This window comes from Panthera tigris, chromosome B1, assembly GCF_018350195.1.
Source record: "Panthera tigris isolate Pti1 chromosome B1, P.tigris_Pti1_mat1.1, whole genome shotgun sequence".
In the NCBI taxonomy this organism is placed as follows: domain Eukaryota; kingdom Metazoa; phylum Chordata; class Mammalia; order Carnivora; family Felidae; genus Panthera; species Panthera tigris.
Window position 1 is genome coordinate 159,126,700 of NC_056663.1, and position 20,428 is coordinate 159,147,127.

The following is a 20,428-nucleotide window of genomic DNA, read 5'->3' on the forward strand; positions in this document are numbered from 1 at the left end:
CCAGCTCAGGTCATGATCTCACAGTTTGTGAGTTCAAGCCCCATGTCAGTGCCACACTGATAGTGCGGAGCCTGCTTGGGATTCTCTCTCTTTCTGCCCCTACCCCACTTGTGTGCTCTCTCTCAAAAATAAACAAACTTTAAAAAAAACTAAAATACATGTATCTATCTCTGTGTGTCTGTTTTTCAAATGCGTATTTTTTATATATATTTTATATGGTGTGTGTGTGTGTGTGTGTGTGTATAAAATGTTATTTCTGTTCCTTTACAGAACTTTAATAGACTCCTTTTGCAAACAGCATGACCTCCCTCATCCATCCATTCTTTCCTAGCCATCTGACAAAACAAGCCTGAATGAACCCAACCACTAATTTTCTCCGCCTTCAACTTGGCAGCTGAGCACCATTAAGAGTAAATCACTGTTCTCCCAGTTGTGATGCTACAAAGCAGACAACAGGGAGCTTGTCTTCAGGGTAGTAGGACAACGTGATTCATAATGTATATTTGGTCTTTGTCCTATTTCTAGCACAGATATCCTAAAGCCCTTAGGATTTCCTAAGTGATAAGAGCAATTAAGTGTCTTTTTTGAAAATTCCAGTGTAGCGGTGTCTGGGTGGCTTAGTCGGTTAGGCCTCCGACTTGGACTCAGGTCATGATCTCGAGGTCCATGAGTTTGAGCCCTGCTTCAGGCTCTGTGCTGACAGCTCAGAGCTAGGAGCCTGCTTAAGATTCTCTTTTTCTCTCCTCTCTCTCTCTCTCCCCACCCTTCCCCCACTCATGTTCTGTCTCAACAATAAATAAACATCTAAAATTTTTTTTTTTTAATTCCAGTGTAGTTAATAGTGCTGTACTAGTTTCAGGTATACAATATAGTGATTCGGCAGTTCTGTGTAGTACTCCGTGCTCAAGATAAGTGTACTCTTAATCCTTTTCATCTATTTCACCCCCACCTACCCACCTCTCCTCAGGAAACCAGCTATTCTCTAAAGTTAAAAGTGTTTTTGGTTTGTCTCTAATAAAGGTGTCTTGGTATTCATAACAAACTCCTTTCAAACACACCTGATTTGATGTTAATGAGGTGACTTTCTGAACGTATCTCATAGGGGATAGTTGCCAGGGGAACTAAATACATGATTAGAGGGTTGACCATTCATTCCCATTGCCCTGACTCTCAGGAAGAGGAGGAGGCTACAGGTTAAATCAATAGGTAATGGCCAATGATTTAATCAATTATGCCTTCATAATTAAGCCTTTATAAAAACCCAGAAGGATGAGGTTTGGAGAGCTTCATTCTTGGCGACATGGAGATGAGGTGAGTGGTATGCCTGGAGAACATGATAGCTCCTTGCTCCCTTCCACGTACCTTGTCTTCTGCATTTCTTCCAGCTGGATGTTCTGAGTTAATTGTGTGGCGGATGGAAACCCCACACATTGAAGGTAGGGTCAAGGATAGTCAAAATCGCTTTTGAAATTATTATTTTTTTAAGAAATGACATTGACAACTGAGATAAATGGGGGATTAGGTGAAGAGAAGTGAAATTAGAATATAGCAACAAATGTGCAAAGGATCAGCAAGGTTCTAGGGTAGACATTTGATATAGTGGACAGGAGAAGAGTAAAAAGGTAGTTGGGGAAACAGGTGTCTAAGACATGAAACTTGGGGCAGCTGAGTGGCTCAGTCAGTTAAGCATCTGACTCTTGATATCAGTGTTGTGACTTAAAGCTCCATGCTGGGCTCTGTGTTGGGCGTGAGATCTACTTAAAAACAAAAAACAACAACAAAAAAAAACCCTGAAACTCTGTTTTCAAGGTAGTTAACTAGTATAAGAAGTCAAACTTAGAAATAATGTAGTTGGGGTGCATGAATGGCTTAGCTCAGTTAAGCATCAAAGTTTCGATCTCAGCTCGAGTCGATCTCAGGGTTGTGAGTTTAAACACTGCATTGGGTTCCATGGGCATGGAGCCTACTTAATGCAGCTGTTGCTAGCTTCTGTGAGAAATACAAGACCCCACTTGGGAAGGGTCCAAAGGCTTTTACCCTAGGGAAAAGCTAATATGCTAGCCTGTTACAGTTTTGTTTTGTGGCAGCAGACATGAGATTCCTGGGTCAAAGAGAAATTTATTATTCAAGGCAAAAGCAGTGGCCAGAGCTTCATTTATCAGTTCCCCCTGCCTCCCAAGTCCCACTGGGGTGATGGAGTCAGACAGAGATGGATGTCTGTGCACGCAGTAGGTTGTGTTACAGGAAAGGATACTAAGTTTGGGAGATTCGCTTTTATAGGAAATGGAAGCAAGCCTGCTCTTTGGGAAAGCATTACCTCAGCTCTGAAGATCCGTCACCCCAAACAACCCTGAAAAATGACCTGGATAAAAAGCAATCAATACCTTGTATTTTTGGCATGCCCAGCAAGAATTTGCAAGGACATTCAGGCCCATGGCAGAGTGTTCCTCCCAACAGTATGCTGGGTTCATGGGATGGTGGGGGAGGATAGGTAAATTCCAATACAAGGCTTGAAGAAAGGCATCAAGAAGGTGATGTTTAAGCTGTGTTTTCTTAAGAGGGGTAAATGTGCATCAAACAGGCACAGGGAGAAGAAAGGGTATTTCAGCCTGAGACCTAGCCAAAACACAGGTGTGGAAATTTGATAAGGGCTTGGTATATTCAGAAGATTTACTAGGGTCTCATCATAGCTGGAGCTTACAGGACCAGGTATGAGGAAGGGGGTGGGGGGAGCAGTGGCCCACTGACAGGGCTAGAAAGAGAACCATCTTGTTTACCTTGGTAAAGAGTCTGACTGTCCTCCTGCAGGCAATGAGGGACCACTGAAGGGGGTCTTAAGCAAGAGAATGTTATGGTTAATCTGGTTTATGTTTTAGAATGGTCACTCTAGATTACCAGCTAAAAATGGTGTCTTGAACACTGCCTTCTGCATTTGCTTCCTCTTAAGCCCCTTTGAAAATGATATTAAAGGGATTTAAGAGTCCTAAACTCTTAAGGATTAGAGGAAAAGATAAAATTCTGGAATCAAAAGCAAATGGTTCAGCTGATTTGGAAAAGTTGAATTTATATATATTTTGAGAGAGAGAGTGCATGTGGGTTGGGGTGGAGAAAGCATCCCAAACAGGCTCTGAGCTGTCAGTATGGAGCCCTACACAGGGCTCTATCCCATAAACTGTGAGATCATGACCTGAGCCAAAATCAAGATCAGACGTGTAACCAACGGAACCACCCAGGAGCCCCTGGAAAAAGCTAAATTCTAAATCAGCAGAGAACAAAGGTAATAAACAATCCTATTTATATCACAGAACCCCTTAAAAACCTGAGAAGTTGGCTTCTGGAAAAAGGGCTGACAAGGGTAACTAAAAGGATTGGAAGGTCATTTAGGAATGAGTTATATCCTTATGCCGCTACTCATCACCCCTGCAGCTTAATTCTGAAGTCTTTTATTCATGAAAGAGTAAAACAATATTTTTGTGTTAGAGGATACCTGAAACAATTAAGTAAAAAAATTTATACTCAATTCTGAGACACATCCCTCCACCCCCACATACACCACAGCCCTTCTCTCAACTTGATTTTCAACGAACTTGTCCCACAGACTCTGTTTCCAATTGCTTTTAAATGTCCCACTTTTAAATATGTGCAGATAAGTCACAATTACCAGACACCCCAGGAAGCCTCTAACATGAAAGATAGTGTCTGAAATCAACTAAAGAAGAAAAAAGCATATCCTACAGGGGGAAAAACAAAAAAAGCTACCATTAATATCAGAGTTGAAAGATGATAATGAATAAAACCGACATCACTCTAGCAGCAATTCATAGTTGGAGCCAAGCAAGACTGGAAAAGCTTTAGGGAAAAGCTGACCAAGAAGACCTGAACTAAGGTAGCAGTAGTGGAAATGAAGATAAGAACAATTTTTAAATGCAGATTGTAGGTCCCTCTGTAGAAAACTAATTCAGAACCTCTGGGGATAGAGGTCCAGGAATCTGTAATCTGTTTAACATCACCACAGCAGCTAGACTTTGAGATTAGGGACTGGAGACATAGGGTCTAATTGGGTATGGGGGGGCGGGGCGGTGTCTAGATTTCTTTACTGGCTGGGTGGATGATGGTGTCATTCTCAAATACAGAAACAAGTTTGGGAATACCCCCTTCCTCCTAAAAAAAAAAAAAAAAATGATAGTTTGAGTAGCCTGTGGTACGTCTGGGTGAAAGTATCAATAAGCAGGTGGAGCTATCCCTTGCTTGGATTACTGCTAGTTTCTTACCACTGACCCTTAAGGACACAGGGTGTCCCATGATTTTTCATGTATGGTTGTCCATGCTGGGCTGTTTTCTCAGTCCTTCAGCACACACACACCCCAAAACAACAACAACAAACTCAGCTATTGCAGAGAGTAGCTTAAAAATAGCATTCTTGTCTTTGACACTTGTAATAATTTATGTCTCTAATGATAACTTGGAAACCAATTATTATTTAGGCATGTAGCTTTGGTCACTCTCTCCCACTCAGACTTGTTTTATTTCTTGCTCCTATTAGTGAAAAATTTTTTTAGTCATCGTTTAAAACCTGTCTCTTCCAATTATGTCTGTCTCAGCCTAATTATGACAGGGACCTCCTTTGCAGGCTTTGTTGCAGGAGTCACAATCTTCCCAAACGCTACCGCACATTTCCAGACAATATAGAATGGATTAAGTCTTTTCTTTTTAATTTAACGTTTGTTTATTTTTGAGAGAGACAGAGTGTGAGCAGGGGAGGGGCAGCCAGAGAGGGAGACACAGAATCCAAAGCAGGCTCCAGGCTCTGTGTTGTCAGCACAGAGCCCCACGAGGGGCTCAAACTCACAAGCCGTGAGATCATGACCTAAATCGAAGTCGGCCGCTTAACCGACTGAGCCACCCAGGCGGATTAAGTCCACTTTCTATTGCACTTCACAACTATTTCATCTTCCTTTACATCAACCCTAGGCAATATCTTTCTCTCCACTTTGTGGAAAAGGAGACACCGTCTCTGAATTAAAGTACTTTGCCCGAGTTTCTTGGTATAGCTCCACACTGGTCAGCTCCAACGTCTTTGAAAATCTTGCCCAAAACCCAGCGCGACCAAAACAGGTGCCTGAGCTGACAGCATTAGGCAAAAAGGCTGCCAGCTCTACTCCCAGGTTGGCCCAGCCCTCTCGGGAGGGGGCGGGGCAGTGAGACACTACCTGCTCCGGGTAGCTCCAGCTGACGTCATTGCAACAGCGACGCAGAAGATTTACGCGACAGCCTGCGCCTCTTAGATCCCAGCGGTCATTGCGGCCAGCAGGCTTTACGGCTTGGGTGTGGCTGCTCTTTCACATATGTGTGGTGAGCTCTCCGGTTCAGCTTGTTGGAGGGTCAGGTTGCGCTCAGACCTCTGCCCCAACCCTCAGGCCAGGCCTTCTAAGTGAGTCTCGCAGGAGGTGGTGTCCAGCGGGGACTTGTGTGGGAGAAGTGAAGTAAGGTGAGGCCTGGCGCTGCCTGTGCACAGATTGTTGAACTTCAGGGCCACTGCTTTGCTTCGGATGTGAGTCAGTGGCATCTGGCAGGTTGATGTGCAGACTAAAGTGACCTGTGTGATCTCTTCCTGAGTTGCCCAGCTTCGGACCCTCTGCCCCTTCTTTAGAAGAAAATAAGTGTGCCCCACCTCCTTACTAGGTTTGGAAGCTATAAAGTGCATTGTTATTCAATGTAGTTGTGTAATGGAAATTAAGAAGCCCATGGATGGGGAGGGGGGAAGTTTCTAGATTATTTAACTGTCTTTAAGATAACTAATAACCTAGAGAGAGACCTCTGGAGCACGACAGTTTGTTGACAGTCTTAAGACCTTTGAAGACTAAATAGCAGCATCTACTGCTGTAAATTAAGTAGGGAATATCTTTAACTTCATGGTTCCATTACATGTGAATCTGCTAAACTTACGTGCTTCTCCCCCCCCCCCCCACCCCCTTATAAGGGCTCAGAAATGTTTGGGTGTATAAAAGTATATAGTGTTCTTACATTTATTTGTTTATTCATTCATGTATTTGTTTTTTATTTTTTTAAAAAATGTTTATTCTTTGAGAGAAAGAACAAGCAGGGGAGGGGCAGAGAGAAAGGGAGACAGAATCCCAAGACCCTGGCTGTCAGCTCAGAGCTCAGTATGGGGCTCAGACTCATCAACCCAACCGGGAGATCATGACCTGAGCCGAAGCCAGAACTAGGATGCTCAGTGAGCCACCCAGATACCCCTCTTTTTTTTTTTTTTTTTTAAGTATAGTATTCTTTATTGGAGAGGATATTTATTTTATGATTCAGTTAATGAAAATGAAAACCTTGGAGAGTAGATTTTGCCTTAAGTGTGTAGCAACCCCTGGGAAACTGACAGTTAAAAGTAGAAAAACCTATTAATTGTATAGAGAGGTGTGGTAGCCTTGTAATTTGTCATAAAAATGGTGTATCTTCAGTTACCTTTATAATCTTGCCCTTTAACTTTGAAGTCAAGTATTTTGGAGTATAAAAATTAATCAGAATGTCCTCATGGAAAATTAAGTGCTATAATTGCTTTTGCATTAAAAAATGCAATTTTGGGGACACCTGGGTGGCTCAGGTGGTTAAGCATCTGACTTCAGCTCAGGTCATGATCTCACAGTTCATGAATTCAAGCCCGCATCGGGCTCTATGCTGACAGGTCCGAACCTGGAGCCTGTTTCAGATTCTGTGTTTCCTTCTCTCTCTGGCCTTCTCTCTCTCTCTCTCTCTCTCTCTCTCTCTCTCTCTCTCTCTCTTTCTTTCTCTTTCTCTCTCTTTCTCTCTCTTTCTCTCAAAAAAATAGACATTAGAAAAATGCATTTTTTTGGCACATACACATAAGATTTTTATGAAAATGCCTTAGTATAATATAGGCAATTTGTTATTCACAGTGGGAGAGAGTAGCAGAAGGTATCCTTCTGTACTGACTATACCTTGTCAGGGATAAACTCATTTGGCATGATTAATGGATAGTATGGATAGTCATCTTTATATAATGATAATTTGTGTGCATGAGAAAGAGCTTAAAATTTTAATCTTGTATATTACAAAAGAAAATATTTATAGAAATGCTTACTAAAAATACTGTAAATACCAAAGATCTTTTATTTTTAAACTTTATATTTAGAAATCATAGCATTTTCAAACCTTATGGGTCTCAATAGTTATTGGTTCATTTTGCTCTTTTTTGTTCTCTAATTCACATCAATTAAATGACATGGGTGAAAGTTTATTTTTTATTTCTTAAAAAAATTTTTTTTTATGTTTATTTGCTTTTTGAGAGAAAGAGAGACAGAGTCGTGAGCAGGGGAGGGACAGAGAGAGAGGGAGACACAGAATCCGAAGCAGTCTCCAGGCTCTGAGCTGTCAGCACAGAGCCCGATGCAGGGCTTGAACTCACAGACTGAGAGATCATGACCTGAGCTGAAGTCGGACGCTTAACCGACTGAGCCACCCAGGCACCCCTTATTTTTTATTTCTTTTTTTATTAAAAAAAATTTTTTTAACATTTATTTTGTAGAGAAAGAGAGCGTGAGCAAGAGAGGGGCAAAGAGAGGGAGACACAGAATCGGAAACAGGCTCCAGGCTTTGAGCTGTCACCACAGAGCCCAACGTGGTGCTTGAACCCACGAGTGTTAAGATCATGATCTGAACTAAATTCGGCCGCCTAACCGACTGAGCGCCCCCCAAGAGCCCCTTTATTTCTTTTTTTAATTAAAAATTTTTATGTTTGTTTGTTTGTTTATTTATTTATTTATTTTGGAGAGAGAATAACAGAGTGCAAGTCGGGGAGGGACAGAGAAAGAGGGAGACACAGGATCTGAAGCAGGCTCCAGGCTCTGAGTTGCCAGCACAGAGCCCAACGTGGGGCTCAAACTCACGAACCAGGAAATCATAACCTGAGATGTAGTCAGATGCTTAATTGATGGAGCCACCCAGGCTCCTCTATTTTTATTTCTTTAAAGTTTATTTTAAGAGGGAGAGAATCCCAAGCAACCACATTGTCAGTACAGAGCCCTACAAGGGGCTCAGTCCCATAACTGAGATCATGACCTGAGCTGGAATCAAGAGTCAGATGCTTTACTAATTGAGCCACTCAGACAACCTGGTTAATTTTATTTTGAATTAGTAATGAAATCAGTTCAAATAAATATGAACAAATAAACTTGAATAATTAAAATAGGCTACTGGGTAAATCTCATTTGCTTTTGAAATATGGAAAAGAGTTCACAGAAGAGAAAAAAATCACCTTGCCTTTCAAGGAAATACTAGTAATTGTTTCTTTTAAATCACTGATCCCTAAAGGGTTTTTTTGTTTGTTGGTTTGGTTTGTTTTGTTTTGATGAATTACTATTTCTACTCTGGGGTGCCTGCGTGGCTCAGTCAGTTAAGCATCCAACTTTGGCTCAGGTCATGATCTCCAGTTCATGAGTTTCAACCCCACATCAGACTCTGCTGTTAGCACAGAGCCTGCTTTAGATCCTCTGTTCCCCTCTTTCTTTGACCCTCCCCTGCTCGTGCATGTGTGTGTGCGCGTGGGTTCCCTTGCTCCCTCTCAAAAATAAACATTAAAAAAAAACAAAACTAGAGGATAAAGAGCTTATTCAACAATTACAAAAGGGACTTGATGTGACCTCTGAAGTCTTAAATAATATCATAGTTTATATACAGTGGACTAAAATTGGATCGATTTAGATAGATTTTCCTTTTTTCTATCAAAGGTTGACTTTGCTTTCACCTAAGTTCAGTTTCTAAAAGTATAGTTTATTTGTATTAATCTCTTCAAAGACATTTTGCAGGATTTTAACTACTTTATCTTAATCTGGGATGGAAACCAAAGAAAAAATGAAAAGAAAATTAAGCATGTAGTGCTTTAAATTGTTTTTTTTTTTCTTTAATGTTTATTTATTCTTGAGAGAGAGAGACTGAGCATTAGTGGGGGAAGGGCAGAGAGAGAGGGAGAGACAGAATCCAAAACAGGCTCCAGCTCTGATCTGTCAGCACCAAGTCCGGCACGGGGCTTGAACCCATGAACCGTGAGAGTATGACCGGAGCCGAAGTTGGACACTTAACTGAGCCACCCAGACACCCCTAAAGTGGGTTTTATTGGTTAATTTTTTATATGCATTTTTTACATTGTGGTAAGTTGAGAGAGAATTCTACATTTCTACCTGTTTCATTCTCATCTGTGTATACCACTCGTCTCCCAAATTTTCTTCCAGCTCAGACCTAGTGTTAGGTTGATAGTATCAAATTAATTTTCAACTCCTTGTTCTCAACATAGATACTTCCTAAATTCAGAGATTAATTATGTTTTTGATATAGTTGTTTTTGTGAGGAATGATTTGTATTGAAGTTTCTCTCTCCCTTTTTCACCCTGCCATGTTCCCTAAAACTCCCTATCCCCATAATATTTCTGTATATAGGTGGAGTTCTCTGCTACCAATGAGGCTTCAATAAACCAGTGAAATGACTCTTCAGGAATTGGTACATCGGGCTGCCTCCATTTATTCAGATAAAATAGCTGTATGTTTTGATGAGTGTAACAACCAGCCTCCAGTTTATTACACCTATAAGTCTGTGGTTCATGCTGCTTCAGAATTATCAAATTTTCTACTATTACACTGTGACTTTCAAGGAATTCGGGAAGTTGGTCTCTACTGCCATCCTGGTATTAACTTACCCTCTTGGATTTTAGGGTAATTATTTTAATGCTGAATTTTTAGTTTTCTAACCTAATTTTAATTCTTTAATACATAGAGTGTTGTATCTTACATAAAAATACAATAGTATACAGAATAGTGTTGCTTGGTCAGTTTTAGAGAGGCTAAAGAAGTTCGTATTTCCCAACAATTATTTTTAATCATTTAATTGATCTGAGTTTATTTAGGAGACAAGAAATTTTCATTAATAGAATATTTAAGTATCTCCAAAATATAAGGGCTTCATTTGTCTACCAAAAGAAAATGGTCATAAATTCGTTATATCAAAGCAAACAAGTATTTCAGAAATAACATGACCATTTTTTCTCCTGAGACTGAAGTTTAGGTACTCAAAGTATTCAGTAAATGAATGAATAAGTGAAGTTTTGGATGTTGGTCATAAAAAAATGAGCTATGGACTGAGGACACTAATTATGATTTGCAAAATGTTCATCATTAAGTTGTTATAAGATATATACTATCCTTATATAGTGATTTCTGTACTAGGGTTCTACAGTAAATAAAAGCTATTAAAGAAGTAGAAAAATTGATGCTCATCCCATAATATGTGTGTTAGTAGATTAATGTATAAATGTAAAGCAAAAAAAGTTAAAATTTGGCTTCCATTCAATCATTGAAAAAATTTTATTGAAAATTTACTCTGTGCAAAAATCCATTGTCCCCAAAGTATACCTGAAAGTACTTTTTTTAGATTTTATTTTTAAGTAATCTCTACACCCAGTTTGGGGTTTGATTTCCCACAACCCCAGTATCAAGAGTCTTGTGCTCTACTGACTGAGCCAGACAAGCACCCTTACCTCAGAGTATTTTTGGTTAAAACAACTAACTGATTTTGGATCTTAAAGTGATAAAAATTTAATGGTGGATATTCTGCCTTAAAAACAAAATAGAAATAACTATAAGCAACGATGTGTCAACAAAAACATTGGCATTTCTGATATAGTCGTTGCTAAAGTACATAGGGAAATAGAAATACTTAAAGATGATTTTCAACAGATCTTCTATGCTGAAGAAATGCTATTCTATACTCTTTATTTAGAATTCTCCAAGTCCCTGCTGCTTATGCTCCTATTGATCCAGATGCACCACCAGCATTGTCAACTCATTTTATGAAAAAATGTAATCTAAGTTATATTCTTGTTGACAAACAGCAAATTAATGTAAGTGTGTGTATTTAAATTTGTGTGTGTGTTTATCTTTCAATTGAAGGGTGTGTGTGTACATTTCTACGTTTCCTAAATGTAGACATTTGGGTTGGATAATTGTTGTGAGGAGTGTCCTGTACATTATAGGTTATTTGAACAGCCTCCCTGGTTTCCACCCACTAAATGCCAGTAGCACTGCCTCGACCCCACCCCATCCCAGTTGTGACAATGAAAATTGTCTCCAGAAATGGCCAGATGTCTCCTGGAGGTACAATTCACCTCCTACACTCTATTGAGAAACACTGCCCTATAGCATGAAGGCTATATGCCCTAGACATATAATTACTGTGCATTATTTTGAATTTCCTTTCTCTTTCCAAAGTTGTTTCTAGGAAAATTTTATAATAATGAAACCTTTTTTAAAATTTTATTTATTTTTGAGAGGGAGAGGGAAACAGGTACAGAGGGAGGGAGAGAGAGAATCCCAAGGAGGCCTTGAGCTGTCAGCGCAGACCCCAACATGGGGCTTGAACTCACAAACTGAGATTATGACCTGAGCCGAAATCACGGGTTGGATGCTCAACTGACTGAGCCACCCAGGTGCCCCAAAACCATATCTTTGTATATTTGTAGCAATTTGTAGTGATCAACAACATTAAAGAGCAATAACCAGGCTTAGATTTTGAAAAAGAGATTGGCACTTAGAGTTTTCCAGAGAGGTCTAGTCTATTTATTTTTTTAAAATGCCCATTTATTTTGAGAACACAAGCCGGGGAGGGGCAGAGAGAGGGAGAAAGAGAATCCCAAGCAGGCTGTATGCAGCCAGCACAGAGGTTGACATGGGGCTTGATCTCACAATCAAGTGAGATCATGACCTGAGCCGAAATCAAGAGTTGGACGCTTAACCAACAGAGCCAGTCAGGCACTTCCTAAATTTATTTTTTAATTTTTAAGTGACTGCCAACCAAATATGTAGCCAAGAGACATTGCTTTATGGGCAAGAGTTGGTTATTACATGTTCAGGAAGATCCAGCCCATGTTTCATTATTTCTTCATAAAATATTGTTTTACCAAAGAGGAGAAAAGAGCATTATAGAACATATATTCAGTTTAGCCTGTTTTTACCCATTTCCTAGCTGAACCAATTTGTATTTGAGGATAACTTAAATGCGTTCCACTTATGTATCTATATGTCTGTGCATCTCTGAATATATAATGAAAAATATCAAAAGCTTGAGATGCATGGAGGAATTCCTAGAGAATCACGAGTATTAGAATAAAGACTCTAGAAGGAGACAACTAAAGTATAATTGGTGAATATTTTCTAAATAAACATTAATGTGTAGTCAAAAGTTTTCTCAGATTGTTTATTTGTTTGTTTGCTTTTTTAATGTTTGTTTATTTTTGCGAGAACACCAGAAAGCTGGAGAGGGGCAAAGAGAGGGACAGAGGATCCAAAGCAGGCTCCATGCTGATAGCAGAGAGCCCACTGTGGGGCTTGAACTCATGAACCGCGAGGTTATGACCTGAGCTAAAGTTGGACACTTAACCAACTGAGCCACCCAGGTGACCCTTGTTATTTCTTTGTTGATGTAATAAACAAAGCTAAAATGGGAATGTGACATTCGTTTTTCTTGACAGCCTTGGTGAAGGTTTTATAAAAGAGGTGGTTGAATTTGAGAATTGTCAGTATTGCGTGTTCTTTTTTTTTTTTTTTAATTTTTTTTAACGTTTATTTATTTTTGAGACAGAGAGAGACAGAGCATGAACAGGGGAGGGTCAGAGAGAGAGGGAGACACAGAATCTGAAACAGGCTCCAGGCTCTGAGCAGTCAGCACAGAGCCTGACGCGGGGCTCGAACTCACATACCGCGAGATCGTGACCTGAGCCGAAGTCGGACGCTTAACCGACTGAACCACCCAGGCGCCCCTTGCGTGTTCTTTATAACTGCTTATATAAGGAGTTGGTCATATAGAAAACACCATAGGAAGTCCTTTGCTTCCCCTTCCATTACTTTGGTGATGGTATAAGTGTTCCTCCTTGACACATGAGCAATCAGGATGTACTTACTGAACCCAGCATCCACTAGAATAGTAGTTCTCAGCTGGAGATCATTTTGCCTCCCAGGAGACATTTGGCAATGTCCACAGTTATTTTTTATTATGCTGACAGTGCAGTGCTCCTGGCATCTAGTGGGTAGAGGCCATAGATGCTGCTAAAAATCCTATAAAGCACAAGATAACCTACAAAGATTTATCTGGTGCAAAATGTCAGTAGTGTTGAGATTGAGAAACCATACACTAAAGACAAATTTTTTGGGAGGGCATCAGTATGTGAAAGAAGCCCAAGACCTGATTCCAGCTGCTTATAACGTATAATTGACCTTTGGACAACATGGTTTGAACTGCGCAGGTCCACTTACATGCGATGGTTTTTTTTTTTTGTTTTGTTTTGTTTGTTTTTTTTAATACAGTACAGTACACCATTGTAAATGTATTTTCTCATGATTTTCTTTTTTAGCATTGATACAATACATTTTAATATAGTCCATATTCAGATTTCCATATTTACCTCCAAAAAATCCTTTTAGCTTTTTTGGGGGAGGGGTACAAAATCCAGTCAAATATCATATAATACATCCCTTTCTCACACCTCCTTAGTATCCTTTCATCTAGAACAGCTCTCCTACCTTTTTCAAAAATATTTCACATCTTTCAGAAATCAGAGTTATTGAGGTATAATGTACATAGAGTAAAAATCACCTAGTTTATGTGTACATTTTAATGAGTTTTGGCAAATATAAACAGTTATGAAAACACCTCTTCAATAATGATATGTTTTCCTTATTTCAAAATCCTTGTGCCCCTTTTCAGTCAGTCCCAAGTACATTTTTTACATTTCCTCTTTTTTGAAACTATTTTAAAGGCTTTTGTGATGCCATGGCTGGTCTAGTTTTCCTCCCAGATCTCCTCAGTCACTTTAGCCAGCTTCTCTTCCTCTGTGAGGACAGGAAACTTGTTTGTAACAGTTTGTCACTTAGGATCATATCCTCAACACCTAGAACAATACCTGGTGTAGGAAACACTGCAAAGTGAGGCACTTTGAACTATGCTCATTTATGTAATGTTTAGTTTCCAGCTAAATATTACCTTCATTTTCTAAATGACCATAAAGCTCAACAAAGTATAATTGGTACCATTTACAAAACCACTATATAACAAAGCCAGGATTTAAATACATTGGGTAAAATATGTTCTGATTAATTATATTTCAGTATTAAAAATTGTTTTTAATGTGCATAGAGTTGATACAAAATGTTACATTGGTTTCAGGTGTGCAACGTGATCGAGCGTCTCTATACATTATGCTAAGGTCGCTACAAGTGTAGCTACCAACTCACTGTACGGTGTGATTATGGTATCACTGACTATATTCCCTATGCTGTACCTTTTATTCCCTATTATCTCAGTATTTACAGACAGATGTGTGAATATTGAAAATAATTGCGATTACAGAATTTAAGATTTTTAGAGCCCTTTATTCTTAGGGTATAAGGTTATGCACATTCACTAAGAGCTGTATAATGTAATACTTATGTAACATTTTGAATTTGAAAAGCACTTGTTGAACTGCAGAATAAGTAAGGCAAATGTTATTTGGTCATTACTTTGTAGTCACTTGAGAGATTTTATGAGTTTAATTCTTTTTTTTAATTGAAGTATAGTTGGCATCCAATGTTAGTTTCAAGTGTACAATGTAGTGGTTCAAGTTTATATGTTATCTTCATTGTAAGTGTAGCTACCATCTGTTGCCATATAATGGTATTACAATGTTATTGACTATATTCCCTATGCTGTACCTTTTATCCCCATAACTTATTCCGTAACTGGAAGCCTGTATCTCCTTTTCACCCATTTTCACCCACCCTTCTCCCCCTATGGCAACCACATTTGTTCTTTGTATTTATGGGTCTGTTTGTGTTTTTTGTTTTTGTTCTTTAGATTACACATATAAATGAAATCATGGTATATTTCTCTCTTGTTTCATTTAGCATAATTCCCTTGAAGTCTGTGTTGTAAATGGCAAGATCTCCTTTTTATGGCTGAATAATATTCATGTGTGTGTATGTGTACATTATAGCATCTTTATCCATTTATTTATTGGACACTTGGTTGCTTCCATATCTTGGCTGCTGTAAATAGCCCTGCAATGCACATAGGAATGCATATATCTTCTTGTATTATGTTTTCATTTTCTTTGGGTAAATGCCCAGTAGTGGAATTACTGGATCATATGGTATCCTTTTTTTTTTTTTTTTTAATGTTTATTTATCTTGAGAAGGAGAAAGAGAATCCCAAGCAGTCTCTGCACTATCAGCACAGAACCCGATGCAGGGTTTGATCTCATGAACTGTGAGATCATGATCTGAGCTGAGATCAAGATTCAGATGCTTAACCGACTGAGAGCCACCCAGGTTCCCCTCATATGGTAGTTCTAATTTTAAGTTTTTGAGGAGCCTCCATCCAGTTTACCACAGTGGCTGCACCAATTTACATCCTCACCAATATTTGTTATTTCTTGTCTTTTTGATTCTACTTATTTTGACAAGTGTGAGGTAGTATCTCATATTTTTGATTTGCATTTCCCTGATTAGTGACGTTGAATGTCTTTCATGTGCCTGTTGGCCATCTAGATGTCGTCTTTGGAAAATATCTATTCAGGTTCTCTGCCTATTTTTTTTTTTAATTTTATTTTTAATTTTTTTTAAATTTACATCCAAATTAGTTAGCATATAGTGCAACAATGATTTCAGGAGTAGACTCCTTAATGCCCCTTACCCATTTAGCCCATCCCCCTTCCCGCAACCCCTCCAGTAACCCTCAGTTTGTTCTCCATATTTATGAGTCTCTTTTGTTTTGTCCCCCTCCTGTTTTTATATTATTTTTGTTTCCATTCCCTTATGTTCATATGTTTTGTCTCTTAAAGTCCTTACATGAGTGAAGTCATACGATTTTTGTCTTTCTCTAATTTCACTTAGCATAATACCCTCCAGTTCCATCCGCGTAGTTGCAAATGGCAAGCTTTCATTCATTTTGATTGCTGAGTAATACTCCATTGTGTATATATACACATCTTCTTTATCCATTCATCCATCGGTGGACATTTGGGCTCTTTCCATATTTTGGCTATTGTTGATAGGGCTGCTATAAACATGGGGGTGCATGTGTCCCTTCCAAACGGCACACCTGTATCCCGTGGATAAATGCCTGGTAGTGCAATTGCTGGGTCGTAGGGGGTAGTTCTATTTTTAGTTTTTGAGGAACCTCCATACTGTTTTCCAGAGTGGCTGCACCAGCTTGCATTCCCACATCTGCCTATTTTTTTAACGGGATTATTTGTTTTGGTTTTGGTTTATTTATTTATTTTTTGATGTTGAATTGTAAAAGCTCTTCATATATTTTGGATATTAACCATTTATCAGTTACATCATTTGGAAGTATTTTCTCCCATTTAGTAGGTTGCCCTTTTATTGATGGCTTTCACCTTTTATTGATGGCTTACTTCTCTGTGCAAAATCTTTTTATTTTTCTGAAGTCCCAATAATTTGCTTTTGTTTCCCTTGCTTGAGGAGACATATCTAGAAAAATGTTGCTAAGGCTGATGTTAAAGAGATTATGGTCTGTTTTTTTCTAAGAGTTTTATGGTTTTGGTTTCACATTTAGGTCTTTAATACACCGTGGGTTTATTTTTGTGTGTAGTATATGAGAGGGGCCCATTTACAGTCTTTTGCACGTAGCTGTCCAGTTTTCCCAGCACCATTTATTGAAGAGACTCTTTTCCTAATTGCATATTCTCGCCTCTTGTGTCATAGATTAATTGACCATATAAGCATGGGTTTATTTCTGGGCTCTCTGTCCTGTTCTATGTGTCTGTTTCTGTACCAGTACCATACTGCTTTGATTACTACAGCTTTGTATTATGTTTTGAAACTGGGATTGTGATACCTCACCCTCTGTTCTTTCTTAAGATTGCTTTGGCTATTTGGGGTCTTTTGTGGTTCCATACAAATTTTAGGATTATTTGTTCTAGTTCAGTGAAAAATGCTTCTGGTATTTTGATGGGATTATATTGAATCTAGATTGCTTTGCACAATATGGACATCTTAACGATATTCTTCCAGTCTGTGGCCATGAAATATCTGTTCATTTGTGTTGTCTTCACTTTTTTTCATCAGTGTTTTTTTTATATTTTCACAGTACTCTTCTTTTAGCTTCTTGGTTAAATTCATTCTAGATATTTTATTACTTTTGGTGTAATTGTAAATGGAATTATTTTCTTAATTTCTCTTTCCTTGCTAGAATATAGGAATTGCTTAATTGCTACTTCCTTGCTAGTATATAGGAATGCAACAGGTTTCTGTATATTAATTTTGTATCCTGCAACTTTATGGAATTCATTTATTTTTTTTAAGTTTTATTTACTTTTTTTTATTTACTTTTTTTGTAATGTTTCTTTTTGAGAGACAGAGACAGATAGTGAGTGGGGGAGGGCCAGAGAGAGAGGGAGACACAGAAATCTGAAGTAGACTCCAGGTTCTGAGCTGTGAGCACAGAGCCTGACGTGGGGCTCAAACTCGTGAACCATGAGATCATGACCTGAGCCAAAGTTGTATGCTTAACCTACTGAGCCACCCAGGCGCCCCTAAAGTTTATTTACTTTTGAGAGAGTGTGTGTGTGCGCACACACACATACAGACACGCGCATGTGCACGCCACAGGTGTGTGCATGTGCAAGTAAGGGAGAGGCAGAGAGAGGGAGACACAGGATCCAAAGCAGGCTCTCTGCTGACAGAACCCACAAACCGTGAGATCATGACCTGAGCCCAAGTCAGATGCTTAACAGACTGGGCCACCCAGGCACCCTCATTTATTACTTTTAATAGTTTTTGATGAAATCTTTAGGGTTTTCTATTAGTATGATGTCATCTGCAAATAGTAACAGTTTAATTTTTTTCTTACCAATTTGGATGTCTTTCCTCCCACCCCCAAACCCTTTATTGCTGTGGCTAGAACTTCCAGTAAGTACCATTTGAATAAAAGTGGGTGGACATCCTTGTCTTATTTCTGATCTTAGAGGAGAAGCTCTGTTTTCACCATTGAATAGGATGTTAGCTGTGGATTTTTCATATATGGCCTTTTATTATGGTGAGGCTTGTTCCTTGTCTTTGTTGCAAGTTTTTATCATGAATGATACTGAGTTTTGTCAGATGCTTTTTCTGCATCAATTAAGAGGATGTGATTTTTTTATTCATTTTGTTATTGTGAATTACATTGACTTGTGAATATTGGACCATTTTTGTAACTTTGGAATAAATCACATTTGACTGTAGTGAATGATCCTTTTAATGTTTTGTTGAATGAGGTTTGCTAGTATCTTATTGAGCGTTTTTGTATCCATGTTCATCAGGGAAATTGGCCTGCAGTTTTCTTTTTTTGTAGCGTCTTTTAAAAAAATATTCTTTTGCATTTAGTGTTTGTTTGTTTATTTTAAAGTTTATTTATTTTGAGAGGGGTGGGGGCAAAGAGACAGAGAATCCCAAGCCGGCTCCACACTCTCAGCATGGAGCCCGATGTAGGGCTTAAAGCCACAAACCATGAGATCATAACCTGAGCCAAAATCAAGAGTCAGATGATTCACAGACTGAGCCACCCAGGTGCCCCTGTTTATTTATTTTTAAAGTTTCTTTATTTTGAGAGAGAACATGTACATGATCAGGGGAGGGGCAAGATAGAGAATCCCAAGCAGGCTGTGTGTTGTCAGTGCAGCCTGATTCAGGTATCGATCTCACAAATCCTGAGATCATGACCTGAACCAAAATCAAGAGTTGGATGCTTAATCCACTGAGCCATACAAGCACCTGTATTTATTTCTTTTTAAGTAGACTCGATGCCCATGGTGGAGCTTGAACTCATGATCTTGAGATCAAGAGTCCTCTATGTTCTACCAACTGTGCCAACCAGGCACCCCAGGTGTTAACTCCTCTTTAAATGCCTCATATAATTCACCTGTGAGTCCACCTGGTCCTAGACTTTTTGTTTGAGAGTTTTTGGATTACCAATGCAATTTTGTTACTAGTGATTGGTCTATTCTGACTTTCTATTTCTTCCTGATTTAGTTTTGGAAGATTGTATGTTTCTAGGAATTTATTTCTACTAGGTTATTCTATTTGTTGGCATATAATTTTTCATAGTAGTCTCATAATCCTTTTTATTACTGTGATATTTGTTGTTAATTTATTTTATTTGGGTCCTCCTTTTTTGATGAGTCTGGCTAAAGGTTTATCAACTTTCATTATCTTTTCAAAGAACTGGCTCTTGGTTTCATTGATCTTTTCTATTGCTTCTTAGTCTATTTCATTTATTTCTGCTTTGATCTTACCATATCCTTCTACTCACCTTGGGTTTTGTTCTTTTTCTTTGAGGTAATCCAGTATCACTGTAAATTCTCTTAGAACTGCTTTTGGTGTATCCCAGCTTTGGACTATTATTTTCATTTGTCTTCATGTAATTTTTGATTTCCTTTTTAATATCTTTGTTGACCCATTGGTTGTTCAGTAGCATGTTTAGCTTGTGCGTGTTTGTGTTTTTCCAGGTTTTTTTCTTAATTTCTAGTTTCATATCATTGTGATTAAAAAAAAAAAGATGCCTGTTAGGATTTAAATCTTCTTAAATTATTGAGACTCAATTTTTGTGGCCTAATGTGATCTATCCTAGAGAATGTTCCATGTGTACTTGAAAGGAGTGAGGAACGTGTATTCTATTTGATGGAATGTTCTGTATATATTTAGGCCCATCTGGTATAATGTGTTCAAAGTCACGGTTTCCTAATTTTCTGTCTGAACAATCTATCTAGTGATGTAAGGTGTTAAAGTCCCCACTATTGGGGCTCCTGGGTGGCTCATTTGGTTAAGCATCTGCCTCTTGATTTCAGCTCAGGTTATGATCCCACAGTTTGTGGGATTGAGCCCTGCATCAGGGCTATCAGTGCAGAGTCTGCTTGGGACTCTCTCTCTGTCTCTGCCCTTCCCCTTACTCATGTTTGCTCTCTCTCAAAAATTTTTTTCTAAAAAGTCCCCACTATTGTAAGTTTCTCCCTTTGTTAATTTTGCTTTATGTCTTAAATACTGTAGGTGCTACAGTATTGGGTACATAGATCTTTATAATAGTTATATGCTTTTGTTGTATTGATCTTCTTATTCTGTAATGCCCTTCTTTTTCTCTTATTACAGGCTTTGTTTTAAAGTCATTTTGTCTGGGGGCACCTGGGTGGCTTAGACGGTTAAGTGTCTGACTTCAGCTCAGGTCACAATCTCAAATGTTCGTGGGTTTGAGCCTGGCATCAGGCTCTATCCTGACAGCTCAGAGCCCGGAGCCTGCTTTGGATTCTGTGTCTCCCTGTCTGTCTGTCCCTCCCCTGCTGGCTCATGCTCTGTCTCTCAAAAATAAATAAACATTAAAAATAAAT

General features: G+C 38.8%; 1 protein-coding gene across 6 annotated transcripts in view; it reads left to right on the plus strand.

Moving 5' to 3' along the window:
• Nucleotides 1–5,305: 5,305 nt before the first annotated feature.
• AASDH (aminoadipate-semialdehyde dehydrogenase) overlaps nucleotides 5,306–20,428 on the plus strand; it is a 44,239-nt gene continuing 29,116 nt past the window's right edge. Inside the window, exons 1-3 of one of the 6 annotated variants that reach the window (XM_042984476.1) lie at nucleotides 5,306–5,551; nucleotides 9,462–9,734; nucleotides 10,798–10,918. In XM_042984476.1, the coding sequence (XP_042840410.1) occupies nucleotides 9,505–9,734; nucleotides 10,798–10,918 (351 nt within the window). In that variant the 5' untranslated portion in view covers nucleotides 5,306–5,551; nucleotides 9,462–9,504. Of the gene's footprint in view, nucleotides 5,552–9,461; nucleotides 9,735–10,797; nucleotides 10,919–12,429; nucleotides 12,470–20,428 lie in introns of those variants that run through there. The other 5 variants (XM_007075869.3, XM_015534730.2, XM_015534731.2 and 2 more) reach the window with 5 other exon arrangements.